This window comes from Panthera pardus, unplaced genomic scaffold (genome assembly GCF_024362965.1).
Source record: "Panthera pardus isolate Hobbes unplaced genomic scaffold, ASM2436296v1 HiC_scaffold_13, whole genome shotgun sequence".
Taxonomy (NCBI): Eukaryota; Metazoa; Chordata; class Mammalia; order Carnivora; family Felidae; genus Panthera; species Panthera pardus.
Window position 1 is genome coordinate 43,747,559 of NW_026526688.1, and position 25,472 is coordinate 43,773,030.

At 34.7% G+C, this 25,472-nt stretch overlaps 1 protein-coding gene across 9 annotated transcripts in view; it reads right to left on the bottom strand.

Moving 5' to 3' along the window:
• ADAM32 (ADAM metallopeptidase domain 32) overlaps window positions 1-25,472 on the bottom strand; it is a 171,483-nt gene that overhangs the window by 129,326 nt on the left and 16,685 nt on the right. For 6 of the 9 annotated variants that reach the window (XR_002077699.2, XR_008421607.1, XR_008421608.1 and 3 more), the window contains exons 3-9: window positions 19,051-19,112; window positions 16,588-16,663; window positions 14,094-14,170; window positions 12,680-12,857; window positions 7,508-7,576; window positions 4,500-4,571; window positions 4,128-4,294 (exon numbers count right to left, since the gene is read on the bottom strand). Coding sequence is in view for 6 of the 9 variants with exons in the window: in XM_019440725.2 (XP_019296270.1) it covers window positions 4,128-4,294; window positions 4,500-4,571; window positions 7,508-7,576; window positions 12,680-12,857; window positions 14,094-14,170; window positions 16,588-16,663; window positions 19,051-19,112 (701 nt within the window). In the remaining 3 variants the exon portion in view is untranslated. Of the gene's footprint in view, window positions 1-4,127; window positions 4,295-4,499; window positions 4,572-7,507; window positions 7,577-12,679; window positions 12,858-14,093; window positions 14,171-16,587; window positions 16,664-19,050; window positions 19,113-25,472 lie in introns of those variants that run through there. The other 3 variants (XM_053901055.1, XM_053901056.1, XM_053901057.1) reach the window with 3 other exon arrangements.

A 25,472-nucleotide genomic window follows, 5' to 3' on the forward strand; every position in this document is an offset into this window, starting at 1 on the left:
AAATATATAAATCAATTAATCACAAACATAAAGAAACTCATTGATAGTAATATCATAATATTAGGGGACTTCAACACCCCACTCACAGGAATGGACAGATCATCTAATCAAAAAATCCAAAGGAAACAATGGCTTTTAATGACACACTGGACCAGATGGATTTAACAGATATATTCAGAACATTGTATCCTAAAGCAGCAGAATATACATTCTTCTCCAGTGCACATGGAATGTTCTCCAGAATAGATCATATACTGGGACACAAATCAGCCCTAAGTACAAAGAGATCGAGACCATACCATGCATATTTTCAGACCACAATGCTATGAAACTGCAAATCAACCACAAGAAAAAAATTTGGAAAAGTAACAAATACTTGGAGAGTAAAGAACATCCTACTAAAGAATGAATGGGCTAACCAAGAAGTTAAAGAGAAAATTAAAAAGTATATGGAAGCCAATGAAAATGATAGCACCACAATCCAAAACCTCTGGGATGCAGCAAAGGCGGTCATAAGAACAAAGTATTAGCAATCCAGGCCTTCCTAAAGAAGGAAGAAAGATCTCAGATATACAACCTAACCTTACGCCTTAAAGAGCTGGAAGAAGAACAGCAAATAAAACTCAAAACCAGCAGAAGACAAGAAATAATAAAGATTAGAGCAGAAATTAATGCTATCAAAAACAAAAAACAAAAACAAACAAAAAAAAAAAACCAGTAGAACAGATCAATGAAACCAGAAGCTGGTTCTTTGAAAGAATTAACAAAATTGATAAACACCTAGCCAGTTTGATCAAAAAGAAAAAGGAAAGGACCCAAATAAATAAAATCAAGAATGAAAGAGGAGAGATCACAATCAACACAGCAGAAATAAAAACAATGAGAATATTATGAGCAATTATATGCCAATAAAATCTGGAAGAAATATACAAATTCCTAGAAACATATACACTACCAAAACTGAAACAGAAGAAATAGAAAATTTGAACAGACCCATAACCAGTAAGGAAATCGAATTAGTAATCAAAAATCTCCCAAAAAACAAGAGTCCAGGGCAGGTTAGCTTTCCAGGGGAATTCTACCAAACATTTAAGGAAGAATTAACACCTATACTTTTGAAGCTGTTCCAAAAAATAGAAATGGAAGGAAAACTTCCAAACTCTTTCCATGAAGCCAGCACTACCGTGATACCAAAACCAGAGAGACTCCACTAAAAAGGAGAACTATAGACCAATTTCCCTGATGAACATGGATGCAAAGAGCCTCAACAAGATATTAGCCAACCGGATCCAACAATACATTAAAAAAATTATTCCCCATGACCAAGTGGGATATATACCTGGGATGCAGGGCTGGTTCAATATCCACAAAACAATCAGTGTGATTCATTACATCAATAAAAGAAAGGATAAGAACCATATGATCCTCTCAATAGATGCAGAGAAAGCATTTGACAAAATACAGAATGCTTTCTTGATAAAAACCCTCAAGAAAGTAGGGATAGAAGGATCATACCTCAAGATCATAAAAGCCATATATGAAAGACACAACACTAGTATCATCCTCAATAGAGAAAAAATGAGAGCTTTCCCCCTAAGGTCAGGAATAAGATAGGGATGTCCACTCTTGCCACTGTTATTCAACATGGTATTGGAAGGCTTAGCCTCTGTAATCAGACAACACAAAGAAATAAAAGGCATCCAAATTGGCCAGAAGGAGGTCAAACTTTCACTCTTCACAGATGACATGATACTCTATATGGAAAACCCAAAAGATTCCACCAACAAACTGCTAGAACTGATTCATGAATCCAGCAAAGTTGCAGGATATAAAATCAATGCACAGAAATCGGTTACATTCCTATACACCAACAATGAAGCGACAAAAAGAGAACTCAAGGAATCTATCCCATTTACAATTGCACCAAAATCCATAAAATACCTAGGAATAAATCTAACCAAAGAGCTGAAAAATCTATACACTGAAACTATAGAAAGCTTATGAAAGAAATTGAAGACACAAAAAAATGGAAAAAGATTCCATGCTCCTGGATAGGAAGAACAAATATTATTAAAATGTCGATACTACCCAAAGCAATCTACATATTCAATGCAATCCCTACCAAAATAACACCAGCATTCTTCACAGGGCGAGAACAAATAATCCTAAAATTTGTATGGAACCCAAAAGACCCTGAATAGCCAAAGCAATCTTGAAAAAGAAAACCAAAGCAGGAAGCATCACAATCCTGGACTTGAAGCTGTTCTACAAAGCTGTAATCATCAAGAGAGTATGGTACTGGCACAAGAACAGATACTCAGATCAATGGAATAGAATAGAGAACCCAGAAATGGACCCACAAATGTATGGCCAACTAATCTTTGACAAAACAGGAAAGAATATCCAATGGAATAATGACAGTCTCTTCAGCAAGTGGTACTGGGAAAACTGGACAGCAACATGCAGAAGAATGAACCTGGACCACTTTCTTACACCATACACAAAAATAAACTCAAAATGGATGAAAGACCTAAACGTCAGACAGGAAGCCATGAAAATCCTGAGGAGAAAGCAGGCAAAAACCTCTTTGATCTTGGCTGCAGCAACTTCTTACTCAACATGTCTCTCTCTGGAGGCAAGGGAAACAAAAGCAAAAATGAACTACTGGGACCTCATCAAAATAAAAAGCTTCTGCACAGCAAAAGAAACAATCAGCAAAACTAAAAGGCAACCGACAGAATGGGAGAAGATATTTACAAATGACATATCAGATAAAGGGTTAGTATCCAAAATGTATAAAGAACTTATCAAATTCAACACCCGAAAAACAAAAAATCCAGTGAAGAAATGGGCAAAAGACATGAATAGACACTTCTCCAAAGAAGACATCCAGATGGCCAACCGACACATGAAAAAATACTCCACATCACTCATCATCAGGGAAATACAAATCAAAACCATAATGAGATACCATCTCACACTTGTCAGAATGGCTAATATTAACAACTCAGGCAACAATAGATGTTGGAGAGGATGAGGAGAAAGAGAATCTCTTTTGCATTGTTGGTGGGAATGCAAGCCAGTGCAGCCACTCTGGAAAACATATGGAGGTTCCTCAAAAAACTAAAAATAGAACTACCCTATGGCCCAACAATTGCACTACTAGGCTTTTGTCCACGGGACACAGGTGTGCTGTTTCGAAGGGACACACACATCCCATGTTTATAGCAGCACTATCAACGATAACGAAAGTAGGGAAGGAGCCCAAATGTCCATCGATGGATGAATGGATAAAGAAGATGTGGTGTATATATATACAATGGAGTATTACTCGGCAATCAAAAAGAATGAAATCTTGCCACTTGCAACTACATGGATGGAACTGGAGGGTATTATGGTAAGTGAAATTAGTCAATCAGAGAAAGACAAGTATCATATGACTTCACTCATATGAGGACTTTAAGAGACAAAACAGATGAACAAAAGGGAAGGGAAACAAAAAATAATATAAAAACAGGTAGGGGGACAAAACAGAAGAGACTCATAAATATGGAGAACAAACTGAGGGTTACTGGAGGGGTTGTGGGAGGGGGGATGGGCTAAATGGGTAAGGGGCACTAAGGAATCTACTCCTGAAATCATTGCTGCACTATATGCTAACTAATTTGGATGTAAATTTTAAAAAAATAAAAAATAAAATAAATAAAATAAAATAATGCAGAAAATCCATTAGGATAAACTATTTTTAACCTACTTTACCAAGCCTTTGATCAGAACTTCATAACAAAAATATAAACTTCACAAGATAAGTCCCATTTTTTTAGGTAGTAGTTAAGATTATGGGCTCTGGAGTTAGACCTGTGGGTTCAACCTGAGAGACACCACCAGATCCAAGAGTCCTGAAATTGTTTAACCTATTGAAATCTCAATCTCATTAGTAAAAAGTTAGTATGCATAGAGATAAATTTTGGCAAGTTTTTTTTTTTACTGACAACCAGAGAGTATGATGCCTGAATGAAGTATATAATAATGTATGAATAATCAGAACTGAATAAAAATTCCCTAAATTAAGCTACATCATTGTCACAGATCTTTGTTTTCTAAGAATACTGAAATATTATTCTTACATGAATAGATATGCAATATCATGAGGTCTTAGAGAAAGATAGGACTTTTTCCATTCTAAAAATCTATGCAATACTTCATCTGCCTCACCAACTGTAGAAATCTTATTGTTATCTGACCATAACTCCAACGATGACAGCACAATAGTAACTTTAAATTGGGCAAACATCTAAAGACAAAAGAGGTAAATACATGAAAAATTAATCTTTGTTATTTTACAATAACCATGAAATTAATTCAATACATTGACAAATCCATGCTCAGTCTATACAGATGGCTTAATTATTCAGAAATGCCACGTTAAGTTAATTGCCAATTATAATTTCAAAACTAGTATGAATTTTTCTAACTAGTATGAAAAGGAAAATACTTACTGCATTTACAAGGCCAATAATTTCGATGATTTTATTTGTTACTATCATGCTTTCAGAGCCCAAGTAATCATACTGAAAAACAAAATTAATTTTAAATTGAAATACAATCTGTTGTGTAGGATGTTTGAGATATACTCTCCATCTACTCTCAAAAGTTTGAGACTGCTTGGGAGTTAGATCAGTGCAAAATAAGATAGTAACAATAAAAAAATAAATATAAATTGGACCACTCAAGTATGCCGGTGGGAATGTAAAATCATACAGCCATTCTGGAAAGTTTAACAGCTCCTTTCAAAACAAATAATGTACTGACCACATGACCCAGCAATTGCACTCCTGGGCATTTAGCCTAAAGAAATAAAAACTGATGCTCACAAAAAATCTATACATAAATGTCCATAACAGTTTTATTCCTATTAGCCAAAAACTGGAAACAATTCATATGTCCTTCAGTCGTTAACTGGTTAAACAAATTGTGGTACATTCATAACATGTAATACTGTTCAGTAATAAAAAGTAACTCACTAAACTGGATAAAACTTAAGAAAACATGCTGAGTATTAAAAAATCTCAAAAGGATATATACCACAAGGTAACATTTATGCAATATTCCTGAAACCAAGAGATGGAGAACAAATTAGTGACTGCCAGTGGTTAAGAAGTGTAGGGAGGCAGGGAGAAACAAATGTGACAATGAAGTTAGAACATGAGAGAGTCTTATTAGTGATGGTACTATTGAGTGTCTTGATTGTGACAGTGATTACATAAGGCTACATAAGTGGCCCTACTGCATAAAACTACACACACACACACACACACACACACAAACACACAAATGAGTGTATATACAACTGCTGAAATCTGAATAAACTTTGTGGAATGTGCCAATGTCAAATTCCATATCTATAAATCATCTCTCTAAAGTACAGCATCCCTTGATGTCCACTCTCACCACTCTTATTCAACATAGTATTGGAAGTCTTAGTCTCTGCAATCAGACAACACAAATAAAAAGCATCCAAATCGGCCAGGAGGTCAAACTTGCATTCTCGCAGATGACATGATACTCTATATGGAAAACCCAAAAGATTCCACCAACAAACTGCTAGAACTGATCCATGAATTCAGCAAAGTCGCAGGATATAAAATCAAGCACAGAAATTGGTTGCATTCCTATAAACCAACAATGAAACAACAGAAAGAGAAATCAAGGAATTGATCCCATTTACAATTGCATCAAAATCCATAAAATACCTAGGAATAAATCTAACCAAAGAGGTGAAAAATCTATACACTGAAACTATAGAAAGCTCATGAAAGAAATTGAAGAAGACACAAAAAATGGAAAAATATTCCATGCCCATGGATTGGAGGAACAAATATTGTTAAAACATCAATACTACCCTAAGCAATCTACATACTCCATGCAATACCTATCAAAATAATACCAGCATACTTCACAGAGCCAGAGCAAACAATCCTAATATTTGTATGGAACCAGAAAAGACACTGAATAGCCAAAGCAATCTCTTTAAACATTTTTAATGTTTATTTATTTTTAAGAGAGAGAGAGAGAAAGCGAGCAGGGGAGGGGCAGAGAGAGAGGGAGACACAGAATCCAAAGAAGGGTTCAGGCTCTGAGCTGCCAGCATAGCGCCCATGGATTCATGGAACCCATGAACCACAAGATCATGACTTGAGCCAGAGTCAGACACTTAACTGACTGAGCCACCCAGGTGCCCCCAAGAACTTACCAAACTCAACACAAAAAAAAACAAATAATCCAGTGAAGAAATGGGCAAAAGACATACATAGACACTTTTCATAAGAAGACATTCAGATGGCTAACAGACACATGAAAAATTGCTCAACATCACTCATCATCAGAGAAATGCAAATCAAAACCACAATGAGATACCACCTCACACTTGTCAGAATGGCTAAAATGAACAACTCAGTCAACAACAGATGCTGGAGAGGATGAGGAGAAAGAGGAACCCTTTTGCACTGCTGGTGGGAATGGAAACTGGGGCAGCCACTCTGGAAAACAGTATGAAGGTTCCTCAAAAAACTAAAAATAGAACTACCCTATGACCCAGCAATTGCACTACTAGGTATTTATGCAAAGGATACACGTGTTCTGTTTCAAAGGGACATATGCACCGCAATGTTTATAGCAGCTCTATCAACAACAGCCAATGTAGAAAGAGCCCAAATGTTCACTGACAGATGAATGGATAAAGAAGATATGGTAGATAGATAGATAGATGATAGATAGATACATAGATGATAGATACATAGATAGATAGATAGATAGATAGATACAGATATAGATAGATAGATAGATATAGAGATAGATAGATAGATAGATATAGAGATAGATAGATAGATAGATAGATAGATAGATAGATAGATAGATAGTGGAGTATTACTTGACAATCAAAAAGAATGAAATCTTGCGTTTTGCAACAACATGGATGGAACTAGAGGGTATTATGCTAAACGAAATTAGTTAGAGAAAGACAAATATATGACTTCACTCATGTGGAATTTAAGATTCAAAACAGATGAAAATAGGGTAAGGGAAGGAAAAATAATATAAACATAGGAGAGGGACAAAACATAAGATACTCTTTAAATATAGAGAACAAACTGTGGATTCCTAGAGGGATTGTGGGTGGGGGGATGGCTAAATGGGCAAGGGGCATTGAGGAAGACACTTGTTGGGATGAGCACAGAGTATTACACATAGGGGATGAATCAGTGGGTTCTACTCCTGAAATCATTATTGCACTACATGTTAACTTAACTAACTTGGATGTAAATTAAAAAATAAAAATAAAACAATTATATAATTTTGAGTATTTGGCTTTTCAGTTTGCAAGTTTTTTCACTGTTCTCTCTCTGACATGTAGTCTAAAATTTGGAATTTTTAAATTCCTTTTTAGCTAGGGATAATCATGCATTCACACCAAATATTTACAGCAAAGAAAAAGAAAAACACATACCAAAGCTTTATCCACCACAATATGCATCTCTAGATAAAGAGGGATTAAATCCGGAACAGTTGATTGTGACTAGAAAAAAGATAAAGAACACTTAAAAGCATATAAAACTTTCATAAATTGTTTATCCTGAGCTTTTAAAATCATTTTCCCACTTTACTGAGGAATAATTGACAAATAAAAATTATATGTATTTAAGGTATAAGATCAGATGTTCATATATACACATATAGTGAAATAATTGCCACAATCAAGCTAATTAACATATCCACCTCACATAGCTACAATTTTCTGTGTGTGTGTGTGTGTGTGTGTGTGTGTGTGTGTGTGTGTGTGAGATGAGAACCTGTAAGATCAACACTCAGGAAATTTCAAGTTTACAATATGCTATTGTTAACTATAGTCATATTACTGTATATTAAATCTCCAGAACTTACTTATCTTGTATAACTGAAACTTAGTACCATTTGGCCAACATTTCACCATTTCTCCCTGTCCTCAGGTCCTGGCAACTACCATTTTATTCCTTGCCTCTGAGTTTGACTATTTTAGATAACACATATAAGTGAGATCATGTATTATTTGTCTTTCTGTGCATGGCTTACTTCACTTAGCATAACATCCTCCAGGTTCATCAATGTTGTCACAGATGGGAAGATTTCCTTCTTTTTTAAGGCTGAATATTCCATTGCATAAACATATTACAATTGCCAACAAATTGGGCACTCTGGAAGAAATGGACAAATTCCTAGAAACATACAAACTACCAAAACTGAAACAGGAAGAAATAGAAAATTTGAACAGACCCATAACTAGCAAAGAAACTGATTCAGTAACCAAAAATCTCCCAACAAAAAAAAATCTCCCAAAAAGGCCACGTATGTTTCCCAGGGGAATTCTACAAGACATTTAAAGAAGACTTAATACCTGTTCTTCTCAAACTGTTCCAAAAAAATAGAAATGGAAGGAAAACATCCAAACTCCTTCTACAAGGGTAGCATTGATTCCAAAGCCAGACAAGGACCCCATTAAAAAAGGAGAATTATAGGCCAACATCCCTGATGAACATGGATGCAAAAATTCTAAATAAGATACTAGCAAAACAAATCCAACAGTATATTAAAAGAATAATTCACCATGATCAAGTGGGCTGCAACGGTGGTTTAATATTCACAAATCAATCAACATGATACACCACATTATTAAGAAAAGAACCATATGATCCTCTCATAGATGCAGAAAAAGCATTTGACAAAGTGCAGCATCTATTCTCAATAAAAACCCTCAACAAAGTAGGGACACACCTCAACATCATAAAGGCCACATATGAAAGACCCATAGGTAATATCATCCTCAATGGGGAAAAACTGAGAGCTTTAACTAAATGGTCAAGAAGAAGACAAGGATGTCCATTATCACCACTACTATTTAATACAGTACTAGAAGTCTTAGCCTCAGCAATCAGACAACAACAACAAAAAATAATAATAATAAAGGGTATCCAAACTGGCAAGGAAAAAGTCAAACTTTCACTATGTGCATATGACATTATATTCTATGTAGGAAACCCAAAAGACCCCACCAAAAAATTACCAGAATTAATACATGATTTCAATAAAGTTTCAGGATATAAAATCAACGTACATTAATGGGTTGCATTTCTAGACATCAATAACAATACAGCAGAAAAAGAAATCAAGGAATTGATCCTATTTGCAATTGCACCAAAAAAAATTAGATACTTAAGAATAAACCTAACCAAAGAGGTAAAAGATCTATACTCTTAAGACTATGTAACACTTATAAAAGAAATCAAAGAGGACACAAAGAAATGGAAAGGATTCCATGCTCATGGATTAGAAGAACATTGTTAAAATGTCGATACTACCCAAACCATCTACACATTTAATGCAATCCCCATCAAAATAACACAAGCATTTTTCACAGAACTAGAACAAACAATCCTAAAATTTGTATGGAAACACAAAAGACCCCGAACAGCCAAAGAAGAAAAACAAATACAAATCAAAAACCACACTGAGATATCACCTCACGCCAGTCAGAGTGGCTAAAATGAACAAATCAGGAGACTATAGATGTTGAAGAGGATGTGGAGAAACGGAACCCTCTTGCACTGTCGGTGGGAATACAAACTGGTGCAGCCACTCTGCAAAACAGTGTGGAGGTTCCTCAAAAAATTAAAAATTGATCTACCCTATGACCCAGAAATAGCACTGCTAGGAATTTACCCAAGGGATAGAGGAGTGCTTATGCATAGGGGCACTTGTACCCCAATGTTTATCGTAGCACTTTCAACAATAGCCAAATTATGGAAAGAGCCTAAATGTCCATCAACTGATGAATGGATAAAGAAACTGTGGTTTATATGTACACAATGGAGTACTACGTGGCAATGAGAAAGAATGAAATATGGCCCTTTGTAGCAACATGGATGGAACTGGAGAGTGTTATGCTAAGTGAAATAAGCCATACAGAGAAAGATACCATATGTTTTCACTCTTATGTGGATCCTGAGAAACTTAACAGAAACTCATGGGGGGAGGGGAAGGGAAAAAAAAAAAAGAGGTTAGAGTGGGAGAGAGCCAAAGCATAAGAGACTCTTAAAAACTGAGAACAGACTGAGGGTTGATGGGGGGTGGGAGGGAGGGAAGAGTGGGTGATGGGTATTGAAGAGGGCATCTTTTGGGATGAGCACTGGGTGTTGTATGGAAACCAATTTGACAATAAATTTCATATATTAAAAAAAAATAAATTGTGGTTTATATACACAATGGAATACTACTTAGCAATGAGAAAGAATGAAATATGGCCTTTTGTAGCAACGTGAATGGAACTAGAGAGTGTTATGCTAAGTGAAATAAGTCATACAGAGAAAGACAGATATCATTTGTTTTTACTCTTATGTGGATCCTGAGAAACTTAACAGAAGACCAGGGGGAAGGGGAAGGAAAAAAAAAAGAGAGGGTGGGAGCCAAACCATAAGAGACTCTTAAAAACTGAGAATTAACTGAGGGTTGATGGGGGGTGGGAGGGAGGGGAAAGTGGGTGATGGGCATTGAGGAGGGCACCTGTTGGGATGAGCACTGGGTGTTGTATGGAAACCAGTTTGACAATAAATTTCATATTTAAAAAAAAGGAAAAAAAAACAAAACTGGAGGCATCACAATTTTGGATTTCATGCTATATTATAGTCACTAAAACAGTATGGTACTGCCACAAAAGCAGACACATAGATCAATGGAACAGAATAGTAAACCCAGATGTGGACCCACAACTGTATAGTCAATTAATCTTCAACAAAGCAGGAAAGGATATGCATTCCAAAAAGGTCTCTTCAACAAATGGTGTTGAGAAAACTGGGCAGCAACAGGCAGAAAAATGAAACTGACCACTTTCTTACACCATATATGAAAATAAATTCAACATGGGTGGGGGTGGGGAAAAATGAATGAAGGTCGTCAAAAGGTACAAACTTCCAAGCTATAAGACAAATAAGTTCTGTGAATGTAACGTACATAAGGTGACTATAATTAATAATACTGTAATGTATATTTGAGAGCTGCTAAGAGAGTGAACTTAAAAGTTCTCATCACAAGAAAGAAAACTGTAACTATGTGGTGATGGATGTTAACTAGGCTTACTGTGGAATTCATTTTGCAATATATGTAAATATCAAAACATTATGTTATACACCTAGAACTAATAAGATGTTATATGCCAATTACCTCTCAATAAAACTGGAAAAAACTTTTTAAGTATAAATAAATTTTTTTAAAAGAGTCACAGATTCTGAATGTTAAAAGCAAAAGCCACCTCCAAAGACAGGGTGTCCCACCATCCTGCCTTATATCCACAAAAATACAATAAGAGTGGATCTTGGCAGAGCACCAACATTATCCACCACACTTGTTCATCTAAGCCACTGTAAATTACCATTATAAATTCTTAGATGGAAAAAATTCAGTATTTAGTTAACAAAATTTCATTTAAAATTATAAATATATATTATATTATATTATATTATATTATATTATATTATATTATATTATATATAATTTTATATATATCACTAAACACTTTGGTGCTGCATGTACATTTCAAAATCCACTTGAACCTTGTATTATTTGGGGCATAGGATTAGAATCTATAACAGAGACACTAAAATAATAGTGGATTAAACAATGGAAGTTTATTTCTCCCTTACATAAAAGTTTGAAGAGGTATGGTGGTTTAGTCTTGTAAATTCTTCAGGAGTAAGGCTCACTCTACATTATTGTTCTGCCATGAATGGCATCATCCTCATCCTAGTAGACTATGATGTATGAACATGTCCACATTGCAACCAGCAGGAAGTGAAAAGGAGAAGATAAGCTCTCTTCCTTTAGAATTCAATCCAGACATGACAGACATTATACCTGTTCACATGTCACTAGCTATAACTTCTTCACATGACCCTATGTAGATACATGGGAAGTTTGAAAAATGTAGTCTTTTTTCACATGCCCAGCTAAATTGTGAGGGGTTTTGTTTGTTTTTTTAAACTGAAAGAAGATGGAAAAACATGCACTGGGAACAACTAACACTGCCATATATGTCTTTTATAAACTATGCATATTTATGCCACATTTACTTAGAAAAAAATTTTATTTCACAATTACTTTTATGAAAATTAAAACATGAAAGTATACAAGGTGAACACTGGAACAATTTACATGGCTATACATAACAATCTTGCTTTCAACATTTTAATTTTAATTATAGATATAATTTAATGCTGACTCCTTATTTATGAATGCAATCTTTATAAACACTGTCCTTATTAAATAACTTCCAGGAATACAGACACAAAGTCAGGAGTTGAACTAAATTAAATTTATATTGAATACACACTAGTTAATTTTTAGAAAGTTATTAATATGTAACAAAATAAGAATTAAAATAAAAATGGGTCATAAAAAAGTAAACGATCAATTGATGCAAGGAGAAAAAGGCAATGTATGGTTCAAAGGAAATTTTAACATTAAGGAAAGATGAGTATATTCTCAAGGAAAGAATATTTGCTACAGTTATACAATACGTTAATACATTTCTCTTATACATAAATAAAAGCAATAATTTCCCTGAAAGTAGTAAAAACAACACATACAAACTCACTTTTTCACTTATAATAATGTTATAGTCCACTGGGTTTTGTTCTATGCCTCGGTTATCTTTGGTAAGAGCTGCAAATTCATTGTTTCCATCCCTTAATTTATAAATAAGATGCTGAAATTCAACTACAGATTCCAGAGGCTCAATTCCATAAGAAACATTTTCAAACTGCAGTATTCCTCTGTAAAATTATGGATAAAAATGTTAAGTGCTTTCAATCAATTCTGTATGATAAAATTCTGACAGAATCCTAAAGAAGAAGGAGGATGGTAAAGAATGTTTCTGAGCTCAGTATTTTTAGCCAAATTCTTTACATTTTGGAGGTAACTCTGAAGAGACAAAGGATCTCCTGCAATCCACAAAACTAACTTTTCATTTCATTCTCTTCATAGTTGTAAAGGCAGAAGAAATTATGTAATCAGTTGCTAGGTATATAAGTATACAGCATTACAGTGATCAAGAAATTCCCTGTCCTCCAAGTCAGTGACTTAAAGAAAGCAACAGTAAATAGAAATCTTAATGAATTTCTCTCTGCTTTGTGTTGGTTTTGAAAACTGCTTATATTGCTTATACAACAAAACTATATGTAATGAGTAATTTTATTTATAAAAATAAAATTTAGCAGTAATTATGAAAATACATGTATTTTCATTAAGTACATAGTCTGAATAAGAAATTAAAAACATGAGTTTAAAGAGTAAACAACTTTCATAACTATTATTTCCTGCAAACAGATTATATTTCAATAGCTAAGTAGTAAGACACTTCCCAAAAACCAAATTTCAGGGTTCCATATAACAAGTACCGAAGAACATTTATTTGTGAAAATAAGGAGCTTATACTACAAAATGAAGGTGAAGAGTTTCCTGACAGAATGGAAAACTCTAGGCATTAAGGAGGAAACCCTACAATTCTTAGAGTTTAAAACAGTGATATTATTAGAAAAATATGAGTACTATATTAATAACTATTTGTTTATATAGAATTTGTCTCCTCTCCCTGAAGGTGATTTTCCTGAAGAAAAAGATTGTTTGTCTTTATTTATCTTTATATCTCCAAACACGAGGCTAGTAGGTGATATATCATAGTACCAAAAATATTATTTGCTGAAAAACTAAGTTATCCTAAACAGCTCTTCCAAGTTGCTCTAGTCATGTACATTCAGTTGTCATTTCTGTAGTTAAGAAAAAATAAGATATAGATTAAAGAAACTAGGAAATCTAAACCTTCAAGGAAGTTAGAAATGTCTCTAGTCAGCAAGGAACGTGAAGAGATACAAGAAAGATGTTCACTGAAGGATATCATTGTACATGGGAATCCTCTTCCAGCTCCAAACTTAATATAAACATAACAAATTCACTGCAGCCAAAAATCATTAACTATAATGTTCACATATCAATGATAGAAAATAAATAACCTCAATCCAGTGCACGTGCTGAGTGTAACAACAGAATTGGGATATCCTTCAACATACCCCTGGTAATAGCACTGAGCCTATGAAAAAAAAAAAAAAGTGGTTACTTAGGATTAACAAAACTTTCTAATGATTTCTTATTTTTATACTTGCCAGAACTTTCTGAGTATTTTCACAGGCTACATGGTTTATATCAATATGAATAAAGTGACACTCAGAAAGTTTCCCTCTATTTGTCACTTTCACTATATTAACTACTCTTCTGATGAATACTTGAGGTTATTATTTTATACCCTGCTTCCAAAGTGTTACCCATATTTTATGTTAAATTACTTTCTAATATATAAATTTAGCTCATCAATCAAAAGACAAAGATTATGAATCTGAATATCTTTAAAAATCTAATATTCTGCTAAAAAGAAACACCTAAAATTTAAAGGCAGAGAAAGATTAAAGAACTAGAAAAAGATACACCATATCAACACAAACCAAAAGGATGATTCTGGACCTATACTAATACAGGAAATGAAGACTTTAAGGCAAGAAGCATTACTAGTGATAAAGAGGGACATTTCATAATGAAAAGAATTTCAACTGACCAGGAAGATACAAATATTCCAAATCTGTATTCACTTAATACATAGCTTCAAAATACATAAGCCCAAAATTGAAAGAATAATAAAAATAAAGAAATGCATAATCATACTAAAAGATAACATTTGTCAGTAACTGATAAATCAAGCATTCAGAATCTACAGAAGATTTAAACAGCATGTTAGCAACCTAATATAAGTAGAACAAAAACTGTAGAATACACTTTCTTTTTAAAGAGCATGGAACATTTACAAAAATGAAATCAACTTCTGAGCCATGAAGCAAGACAACAAATTTTAAAGAGCTGAAGTCATACAAAGTTTGGTCTCTGACCACAATACAATTAAGCTAGAAATACATCAAACATTATCACAGAGAGGGAAAAAAAAAAAGGAAGATTATATAATTTCCAAGACACAGTAGATAAATTTTGGTGGAAACCAATGTAAGATTTCTTTTTAAAACACTGCTTTATACTGAAACTAAGGGGAGGAAGAAGGAACAAGAAAAAGAAACTGATGGTCCTATCCAATAAAAGTGAAGTGACATGGTGTCCAAATTCAATCTTTCAACAAATTTTTGTTATGCTAACCATGTGCCAGGCATTTTTCTAGACACTGGGGATACATCAGTGAAAAAAAAAAAAAAACAGATGAAAATCCCTGCTCTCATGAAAATTATATGCACTGGGGAAACAGAAAATGAAACAAATAGATAAAATTACTATGAAGAAAAATAAAACAGATAAAGTAAGAGTGTATTAAGGTTAAGAGTTCAACTTAAAATAGGGGGTAGTCAGGGACTAATAGAGTAATTTTAAACAAAAGCCTTAAGGAAAGGGAATCTTGAAATCTTGAGAAAGAGAACAATATGGATTAGAGAAAATAGAAAGTACAAAGATCTTGAAAGGAAAACATGTCTGGTATGTTAAAGAACAAGGAGACCAATATAACTGGAACAGAATAAACAAGGTAGACAGTAACAGGAGATGAAGTCAGGCAAAGAGGACCAGATTGTGTAAAAGCTGTAGGATATTGAAATGACTTCAGTTTTCACTTTGTGAACAATAGGAGATCATACCATGGAAGGTTCTGAGCACAAAAACAACATAATGTGTCTAGGCTTTAAATATGATCTGTCTGGTTGCCATGTTGAGAACTAACTGAGGGGATGGGCAAGGTATAGAAACAAGGAGATTATTCAGGAAGTTACAGTAATAATCCAAACATTTACTTGGAAAAGAGTGGTATCAGTGGATGGAGACAGAGGAAGAGGGTGGATTCTGGGTAGAATCAATTAAATTTATTGATGGATAGGATGAGGGTTAAAAAAAGTTTTAAAATGTATGATTTTGTGTCCAATAATATTTGTGTTTGCTTCTATTAGTCTTTAATTTATATTCATTTATTCAATAAAATATAAATAAACTAAATAACCAAATGGCGCCTATATTCTAGGTAGAGTAAAAGCCTCAGTCCATCAAGTTTGTCTTTAATTTACTAAGACTTCGGGAAGACCTAATAGTGAGGGAAATGAGGCAATAAATGGATTCTTAACTATATCACCTATGAATAGTGTTCTGTATTAGGAAAACATACATTCAATGTAAAAAAGATTTTAGGGACACCTGGGTGGTTCAGTCAGTTAAGCGTCTGACTCGATTTAGGTTCAGGTCATGATCTCAGTGTTTGTGAGTTTGAGCTCAGCATCAGGCTCTGTGATAATGGCACAGAATTCTCTGTCTCCCTCTCTCTCTCTGCCCCTTCCCTGCTCACTCTCTCTCTCTCTCTCTCTCTCTCTCTCTAATATAAATAAATAAATAAATAAATAAATAAATAAATAAATTTTTTAAAACATTAAAAAAGATTTTATAAATCTGTAAAATATAGAACTTAAATCTTACCTGAGCATCTGAAGGATATGAATTCACAAATCCTTGATTATACACATAAACCATAAAATTATGTGCTAAAAAAATCCTGAATTCAAAAAATGAGAGAATATTAAAAGTTATTCTTTCTGAAGCATATAAAGCAGTGCTCAGCAAAGTAAAGTAATACCCCCAGGCCAAATCTGACCCACTCTGTCTTTGTAAATAAAGTCTTATAGGAACACAGCCACACCCATTAATTTATGTATGGTCCATGGCTGCTTTCAAGCTACAACAGCAGAGTTGATACATTTTCATAGAAGTAGTATGATCCTCAAAGCCTGGTATATTTATTATCAGGGCCTTTATAGTAAGTCTGCAAACACGATAAAGGTAGTATTTTCTTTTGACATGTATGTAATTTATAGACAAAGCAATATGCACTCAAAATAATTTTTCTATTTTAATGAACTCCCTTAAAGAAAATAAGAAGGGACTACAAGATGAGAGAAAAGGCACGGTAAAATTTACAAAGATATGAACTAGATATAGGATTATGAGAATTTTCCATTCTTTCTTTCTTTCTAAATTTTACTACCACGCATATATATTACCCACATAATAAAGTAGAAGCCGTATTAATCTAAACATAGATACTAAAACCAGAAGTTCAACATTCTCTGGTATCATTGCCTATACTTATCCTATTTTAGGTATGCTTCCTCACCTCATGGTCACTCTTCAATTCAATGTAACATAAGCAGACCACCCACACTAGCTAGTTGGGAATCCTCTACTAAAAGTGATCTCATATAGGTTACTAATGACCCTCTAGTTGTCAAATCTAAAAGGCAGTTTAAAGTCAAGTAAAAGTAGTCTGACATACACATACTGTTGACCACACTTCCCTTCTTTAAACTATCTATTCTTCAATTCTAATCATACCATTTCCACCTGGCTTCCCAAATATCTTTCTATATACTTTTATGAGTCCCTTTATCTAGATCCTTGCTTCTTCCATGGTATTCAATTCTGGGTTGTTTTTCCTTCTCACCTTTAATATTCACCCCATCTTTACACATTTATCTTGTTCATTTCTGGTGCTTCATTTATATCCACATAAAATAGATGGCTTTGAAATTCATACTCACATTCTAAATTAAATCTAACTGCCAAATGGACACTTCTGGAATATCCCGCAAGCACTTTATATGTAACTTTTCCAAAACTGAGCCCTTATTGCCCTCAGGTGACTCAGATCTGTTCCCCTTCTCCTTCACTGCCAAACCAAATCTCTACTATCACTATATCCAATGTTAGCTAATATTTTTCCTGCCACCTCAGTATATCTCAGAAAAAAAAAAAGCCCTACCTCTACAGACATAGCTCTGCTTTTCATTATTTCTCATATAAGTTATTTGCAAGAACTTTCTAATTGTCATTATGCTGTCATAATCATTATGCAAATAACTTCCCAAACAATACACACATGCTCTATCCATCTCCTAAACTCCAGTTCCTATAATGCTTACCACTGTTTATAGTCCTGATAAGATGTTCAAATGCAATTTGAGTTCTTTCACTTTCCCTCTTATATACCTGAGAAGATCTTTGAGTTGTCATTTATCATATTCTTCCGTTCTGTCTAAAGGAGTAGGTTAACTGTTCTTTGACTCAATGCTATTCTGCAGCATTTTACATAAGGAATCATTTGTTTATACACCTGTCTCTAAGAAACTTCCCTTCAGGCAAAAAAAAACTATGTTTCTTGTTTCTTAAAAAGCATTCATCTGAGCCTCTTTCTTCTTTTTCTGCCAAACATTTTTGAAAAAGTTATTTACACTTACTACTTTACATTTCTCACAATTCATCTCTCCCTCATACTATGTAGTCTAGTTCTATAACCAAAATTTAACTGAAACTATCCTACTGAAGGTCACAAATTAATTCCAAGTCAATTTTCCTCAACTTGTTTTCCATGAAAGAATTAAACCCCACAGAAAGTTATTTCAATTATTTTCTCAACTCCCTAAAGGATGGTACATAAGTAGTACTATTTTCCATAAACTATACACCAGCTTGCACAAGCATATAATCTAATTTCCATATTAAATTCCTTATTCCATATCCCTATTGGTAGGCCTGCCTCCCTCATCAAACTCTAACTGATACAATCAGTTACAGACTTACTTCTTATTGCAATAGCCTGCCCTGATTATATAGGTCCTTCTGGGTCTGCCAACAACATAAGATCATATAAATTAATCTTCAGGAGGTGAGTCCCTATTTTTTTCTGTTCCTCCCCACTATTCACAAAAGACTACTTAAGGCATTAGGAACAAAAATTTAATTAATTCACAGGAGAGCATCTGCTCATCTGAGACAACTAAAAGGTTTAATAACAACTACATTAATTATTTTTAACACTATTTTTATTATAAGTAAATAAATTCATATCAATAAAATGAAATACAAAACTAAAGAATAAAAAATTACCTTTGCTTAAGATGTATAGTGTATAGCTTCTGGTCTATTGTAATAATATATGATATCCATTCCTAGAGAACCCAGAAAACTAAGCTGATCAATGTGACAGAAGCAAAACAAAAATTTTACATCAACGTATTCCTCCAAACAATCCCTAAAATGTCTTAATTAAAATGTCTGTGATAGATATGATTTAAAATCTGCAACAATATATCAAAAATTATAACATATACTTATTATATAATCCATTCTTACTATTTCCACAAAACTAAGTCCAACCTAAGGATTTATATAGGATTAGAAATCTATATTTAACTGAAGTTTAAGGTCTTCTGAAATTAGAGACTATGTGTTATGCTGTAATATCTATTTAGGGGACATCATTGGGATAATAAGGTATCCTGTAACAGTGAAGCTTATTCCATTAGGTACAAAAGATATTTATTTTAACTGTTTTCTTAAAATGTATTGTCTGTTTTCTATTTTTTCCAAATAAAAAATTCTTGAAATTTGGTATTGTTTTTGACTCTATCACTACCATTCCCAAGTTAAAACATAAATAACAAACAGTAAGTTGTAATATCAGTAAGTTGCTTCACCTGAGTGATGAGATTTAATCCAGCCAAAGAGAACATGTAAAAAGCAAGAGTTTGAGCATCACTGAAAAAAAAAAATAAAAAAAAGCAAAAAACCAAAAAAAACCTTAAAGCATTTAAAAACCAAAAAGACACAAATATCAGAATATAGAAAAAGATAAGCCTCCCAGGGTCTGTGACTGCCAGCCCTGCCCACCCACAAAAAATTCACAAAGGGCAGCACAGAGAGAGCATGATAGCTTGGGATCACTGTAACCCCAAAGTCAGACTGGGGGTAGACATCTGGTCTGACTGCAGGTCCTGCCCATCAATGAAAGCTTCTCAGGGGACAACACAGGGAGAGTGCTCTGCAGTAGGCTGACTGTAGTTCTGGCAAACATATGCTCTGACTCTATTCAAGTCCAATGCAGTCCCAGACTGGCTCCTTAACAACACAGGGAGCAAACACTGCACACGAATGGCAAAGAGAGCCATTATAGACAACTGGACTAAAGGTAAACACATCTCAACCACAACATTAGGGCACATGCAACACATATAGATAACATTCCTGAAACACCAGGATCTGGTAAATAGGGGACATTATACTTCAGGGCACTACAGGATCTCTTCTTCATAAAGCCACTATTTTCAAGAGCAGGAGACACAGCTGACATTCCTAACACATAGAAACAGACACAGAGAGTTAGACAAAATTAGAAGATAGCAGAACATGTCCCAAATGAAAAAAATAAAATGAAACAAAACAAAACCACAGAAAAAGAGCTAAATGAAATGGAAATGAGCAATATGCATGATAGAGAATTCAGAGTAATGGTCATAAAGACACTCACTGGATTTAAGAAGATCTGGGACAGAAAATATTAAAAGAACCAATCTGGGATAAAGACCTCAATAACAGAAACTAAAATACACTAAAGGGAATAAATCTTAGACTAGAAGAAGGAGAAGAACAAACCAGTGAGCTGGATGACAAAGTAATGGAAAGTAACTAAAGAGCAAAAAGTAAAAGAACAATAAAAATGAGAATAGGTTAAGAAATCTCAGCAATACCAATAAATGTAGTAACATGAACATTATAAGAATCCAGAAGGAGGAGAGAGAGAAGAGGGAAGAAAATTTATTCAAAAGAATAATAAATGAAAACTTCACTAATCTGAGGAAGGAAACAGAAATCCAGATCCAGGAGGCACAGAGTGCCCCCAACAAAATCAACCCAAAGGGGTCCATGCCAAATAATAATTAAAACAGCACAAAGAAATAATAGAGAATTTTAAAAGCAGTAAGAGAAAAGAAAACAGTTATATACAAAACAAACCCCATAAGGCTACCAGCTGATTTATCAGAAGAGACTTTCCAGATCAAAAGGGATTGGCATGATATATTCAAAGTTGAAAGGAAAAAAATTGGCAGCCAAAAATATTCTATCCAGAAAGGATATTCAGAATAGAAGGAGAGATAAAGAGTTTCCCAAATGAACAGATGTTAAAGGAATTAATCACCACTAAAACAGCTTTAAAAGAAATGTTAAAGGAGATACTTTCACTGGAAAAGAAAGACCATAAGTAAGGGTAAGGAAAAGAAAAAAACTCACAGGTACATATAAACATAATAAAAGTAGAAGATCAATCACTTATAAAACCAATAGGTAGATTAAAGCAGTAAATCAGTCAAAAGATTCACAAAATAAAAATATGTAAAGTATGACATCATATACCTAAAATGTGAGGGAAAGGAATGAAAAATCAATGCATTCATAACATGTTCAAACTTAAGTGACCATCAACTTAATACAGAACAGATATAAACACAGGATGTTATATATGAACCTAATGGACAGGACAAATCAAAAACCTGTAATATATATGCAAAAAATAAAGAGAAAGAGATCCAAGCATTTCACTAAAAACAGCCATCAAAAAGAGAAGAGAGTGCAAGAGAAGAACAGAACAGAGAAGAACTACAAAAAAAACTATAAAACAAGTAACAAATTACAATAATTACATACCTATCAATAATTATTTTGAAGGGGAAGAGTTAAGATGGTGGAGTAGTAGGGGCACTCTATGCTTGCCTCCTCCTTGTAACATAGCCAAATACATAACAAATAATTCCTAACATCCAAGAAATCGATAGGAAGACTGAGAGAACAAACTGCATATCTCAGAGGGAGAAAAACAGCCACATCATGGAAGGTGGAAGCTGTGGAGAACTGATTAGGGGGAGAAAAGAATTGTGCTGTGGAGGAGAGGGAGCCTTGATCATGAACAAAGGAGAAAGAGAGACAAGACAGAAAAGGAGAGTAAGCAGCAGGCAGGGGACTGTAAAAGAAAAACTCTTCTCCAAAGACATTGACTAGGAAAAGGACAAGAGCTGATTATTTCAAGTTTTTACAAGAAGTGGAGCTCAAAGTCTAAAGTTTTAGAAGTCCACACCATCGCTGGGATCATACCTGGTTGCTTGGGGTGCTCCTGTGGGGAAAGAGGACAGAGGCCCAGGAGTGGACAGCATGGTCTGAGGATCCCCTGGGTTGCATAGGAGAAAGAGTTCCACTTCTTGGAGTGCATTTGAGACACATGGCACTGCCTCTCAAGGGACAAAAGAGAAGGCCACTGAGCAGCCCCATTAACTAGCATACATAGCTGCAGAGGCACCAATTGAAGGCAGCTAACTGGAAGCCAGTTAGCTTTGGCTGTGCTTTACCATAAACTCCTAACCCCGTGTGGTTATGGGACTGCTTTTCCAGGACAAACCAGCACCAGCCACAGTGTGACAAGATCTTCCCCCAGAGGATCAGAGTGGGTCTAGACTGCTGCACAGGATTCCTAAAATTTAGAGTTTTGAAACCTAGCTGAGCACTTGAGATAAAACACAGGAACACTGATCTATCAGGCAGACAGATGGCTCAGAAACAGAAGGGTGAAGGCAGGGCTCTGATAGAAGCCCGGGACACAATATTCAGAATAGAAGGAGAGAGAAAGAGGGGAGATTGTTCGCTCTTCTATGAGGGCTTCCTGAACAGCAGCTGTTAAAAACGGAGTGCAAACTCCTCTCTCCAAGGATGAGAGAACAATATAACATTTCCACCCCACACCACCCCCACATTAGCATGGGCAGACTTCAGTGAGCAACACAGTATCCCAAGTGGAGGCTCAAGCCATTTACACAAAGTCCCACCCCACTGTGCCCTGCAGGTGCATCTTTACTAGGGCAAGTGATGCTGAGGACCAGTGCAGTAGGCCACTCCACCAGAAGACCAGCACAAACTCCCCAGCCACACCAATTCCACTGATCATAGAGTGCAGCAAAGCTTCAGCTCTAGGGGAAATAGAATCTAGCCTTTTCTAACAAGCAGTTAAAATATACCTACTTACAATGTGCCACACACTGGACAAGATCCAAACAATCCACACTGCAAGCAAGGAGAAACTCTCCAGATGACTGATCTGAGAGAAAGGGTAGCCAAATCACAACAGCAGAGTGCAAAAAGCATACACCAAAACAACTTCTTGAAGGGCCAGGCCCTGGACAGTATATGACCTCTACTTAATACAGTCATTATTATCAGGAGCAGCAATATAACAGGGTTTCCTAACATACAGTTTACAGAGGTCTAGGCAAAATGCCAAGGAGGCAGAATTTATCCCAAAAGAAAGAACTGGAGGAGGTCATGGCCAGCGATCTAATCAAAACAGATGGAAGTAATATGTTTGAACCAGAATTTAAAACAACAATCATAAGGAGAATAGCTGGGCTTGAGAAAAGCATAGAAGAAACCAGAGAGACCTTTACCACAGAGATAAAAGCCCTAAAAACTAATCAAGCCAAAATAAAAAATTATATAACTGAGATGCAAAACTGACTAGATGTATTGGCAACAAGGATGGAAGAAGCAGAGGAATGAATAAGTGACACAGAAGATAAAATTATGGAAAATAATAAAGCTGAAAGGAAGAGGGAAAGAAAAATATTGGATCACGAATGTAGACTTAGGGAACTCAACAACTTCCTGAGCATAATAACATTCATATAATAGGAGTCTCAGAAGAAGAGAGGGGAAAGGGGGCAGAAGGTTTATTTGAGCAAATTATAACTGAAAACTTCCTTAATTTGGAAAAGGAAACAGACATTGAAATAAAAGAGGCACAGAGAATGCGCATCAAAATCAACAAAAGCCATAGACAACACCAATACATACTGCAGTAAAATTTAGACTATACACAGGAAAGGAAATAATCCTGAAAGCAGCAAGAGAAAAAAATCCTTAACTTACAAGGGAAGACAAATCAAAATCGGGTTCACAGCAGATCTCTCCACAGAAACTTTGCAGGCTAGAAGTGAGTGGCATAATATATTCAATGTGCTGAATGGAAAAAATAAATATGTAGCCAAGAATGCTTTATCCAAAAAGGCTGTCATTCAGAACAGAAAGAAAGATAAAGAGTTCCCCAGACAAATAAAACCTAAGAGTTCATGACCACTAAACTAGCCCTATAAGAAATATTATAGGGGACTCTTTGAGTGGGAAAGAAATCAAAAGCAACAAAGACTAGAAAGAAACAGAGAACATCAGAAACAACTGTAAAGAAACAACTTAACAGGTAACACAATGGCAATAAATTCATATTTTTCAATAGTCACCCTGAATGTAAGTGGACTAAATGTCTGAATCAAAATATACAGGGTATCAGAATGGATAAACAGGAAAGACCCATCTATATGCTGTCTATAAGAGCATAAATCATTTTAGACCTAAAGAGACTTGCAGATTGAAACTGACAGGATGGAGAACCATCTATCATGCTAATGGATGTCAAAAGAAAGCCAGAGTAAAAATACTTATATCTGACAAAGTAGATTTTAAACCAGGCTGCAACAAGGGATGAAGGGCACTATATCATAATTAAGGGGTCTATCCAACAAGAATATGCAACAACTGTAAACATTTATGCCTCCCAACTTGCATGTATGCAAATATAATAATCAATTAATAACAAACATAAAGAAATTCACTGAAAATAATACAATAAGAGTAGGGGACTTTAACATGCCACTTACAACAATAGATCATCTAACCAAAACTCAACAAAGAAACAATGACTTTGAATGACACACTGGACCAGATGGACTTAATAGTTATATTCAGAACATATCATTCTAGAGCAGTATACACATTTTTAAAGTGCACATGGAATATTCTCCAGAGTATATCACATACTAGGTCACATATCAGGACTCAACAAGTATAAAAATATTGAGATCATACCATGCATATTTTCAGACGCCAACACTATAAGATCAGCCACAAGAAAAAATTTGGAAAGACCACAAGTATATGGAGTTTAAAGAACATTCTACTAAAGAATGAATGGGCTAACCATGAAATTAAAGAAGAAATTTAAAAATATATGGAACCCAATGAAAATGAAAACATGACAGACCAGAACCACTGGGATGCAAAAGGCGGTCCTACAAGGTAAGTATATTGCAATACAGGCATACCTCAAGAAGCAAGAAATGTCTCAAATACCCAACCTAACCTTACATCTAAAGCAGCTAGAAAAGGAACAGCAAATAAAGACAAAGCCAGTAGAAGATGGGAAATAATAAAGACTAGAGAAATAAACACCATAGAAACAAACAAACAGTAGAACAGATCAACAAAACAAGAACTGGTTCTTTGAAGAATAAAACTGATAAACTTCTAGCCAGATTTATCAAAAAGAAAAGAGAAAGTACCCAAATAAATAAAATAATGAATGAAAGAGATCACAACAAACACTACAAAAATACAAACAATAATAAAAGAATGTTATGAAAAATTATATGCCAAAA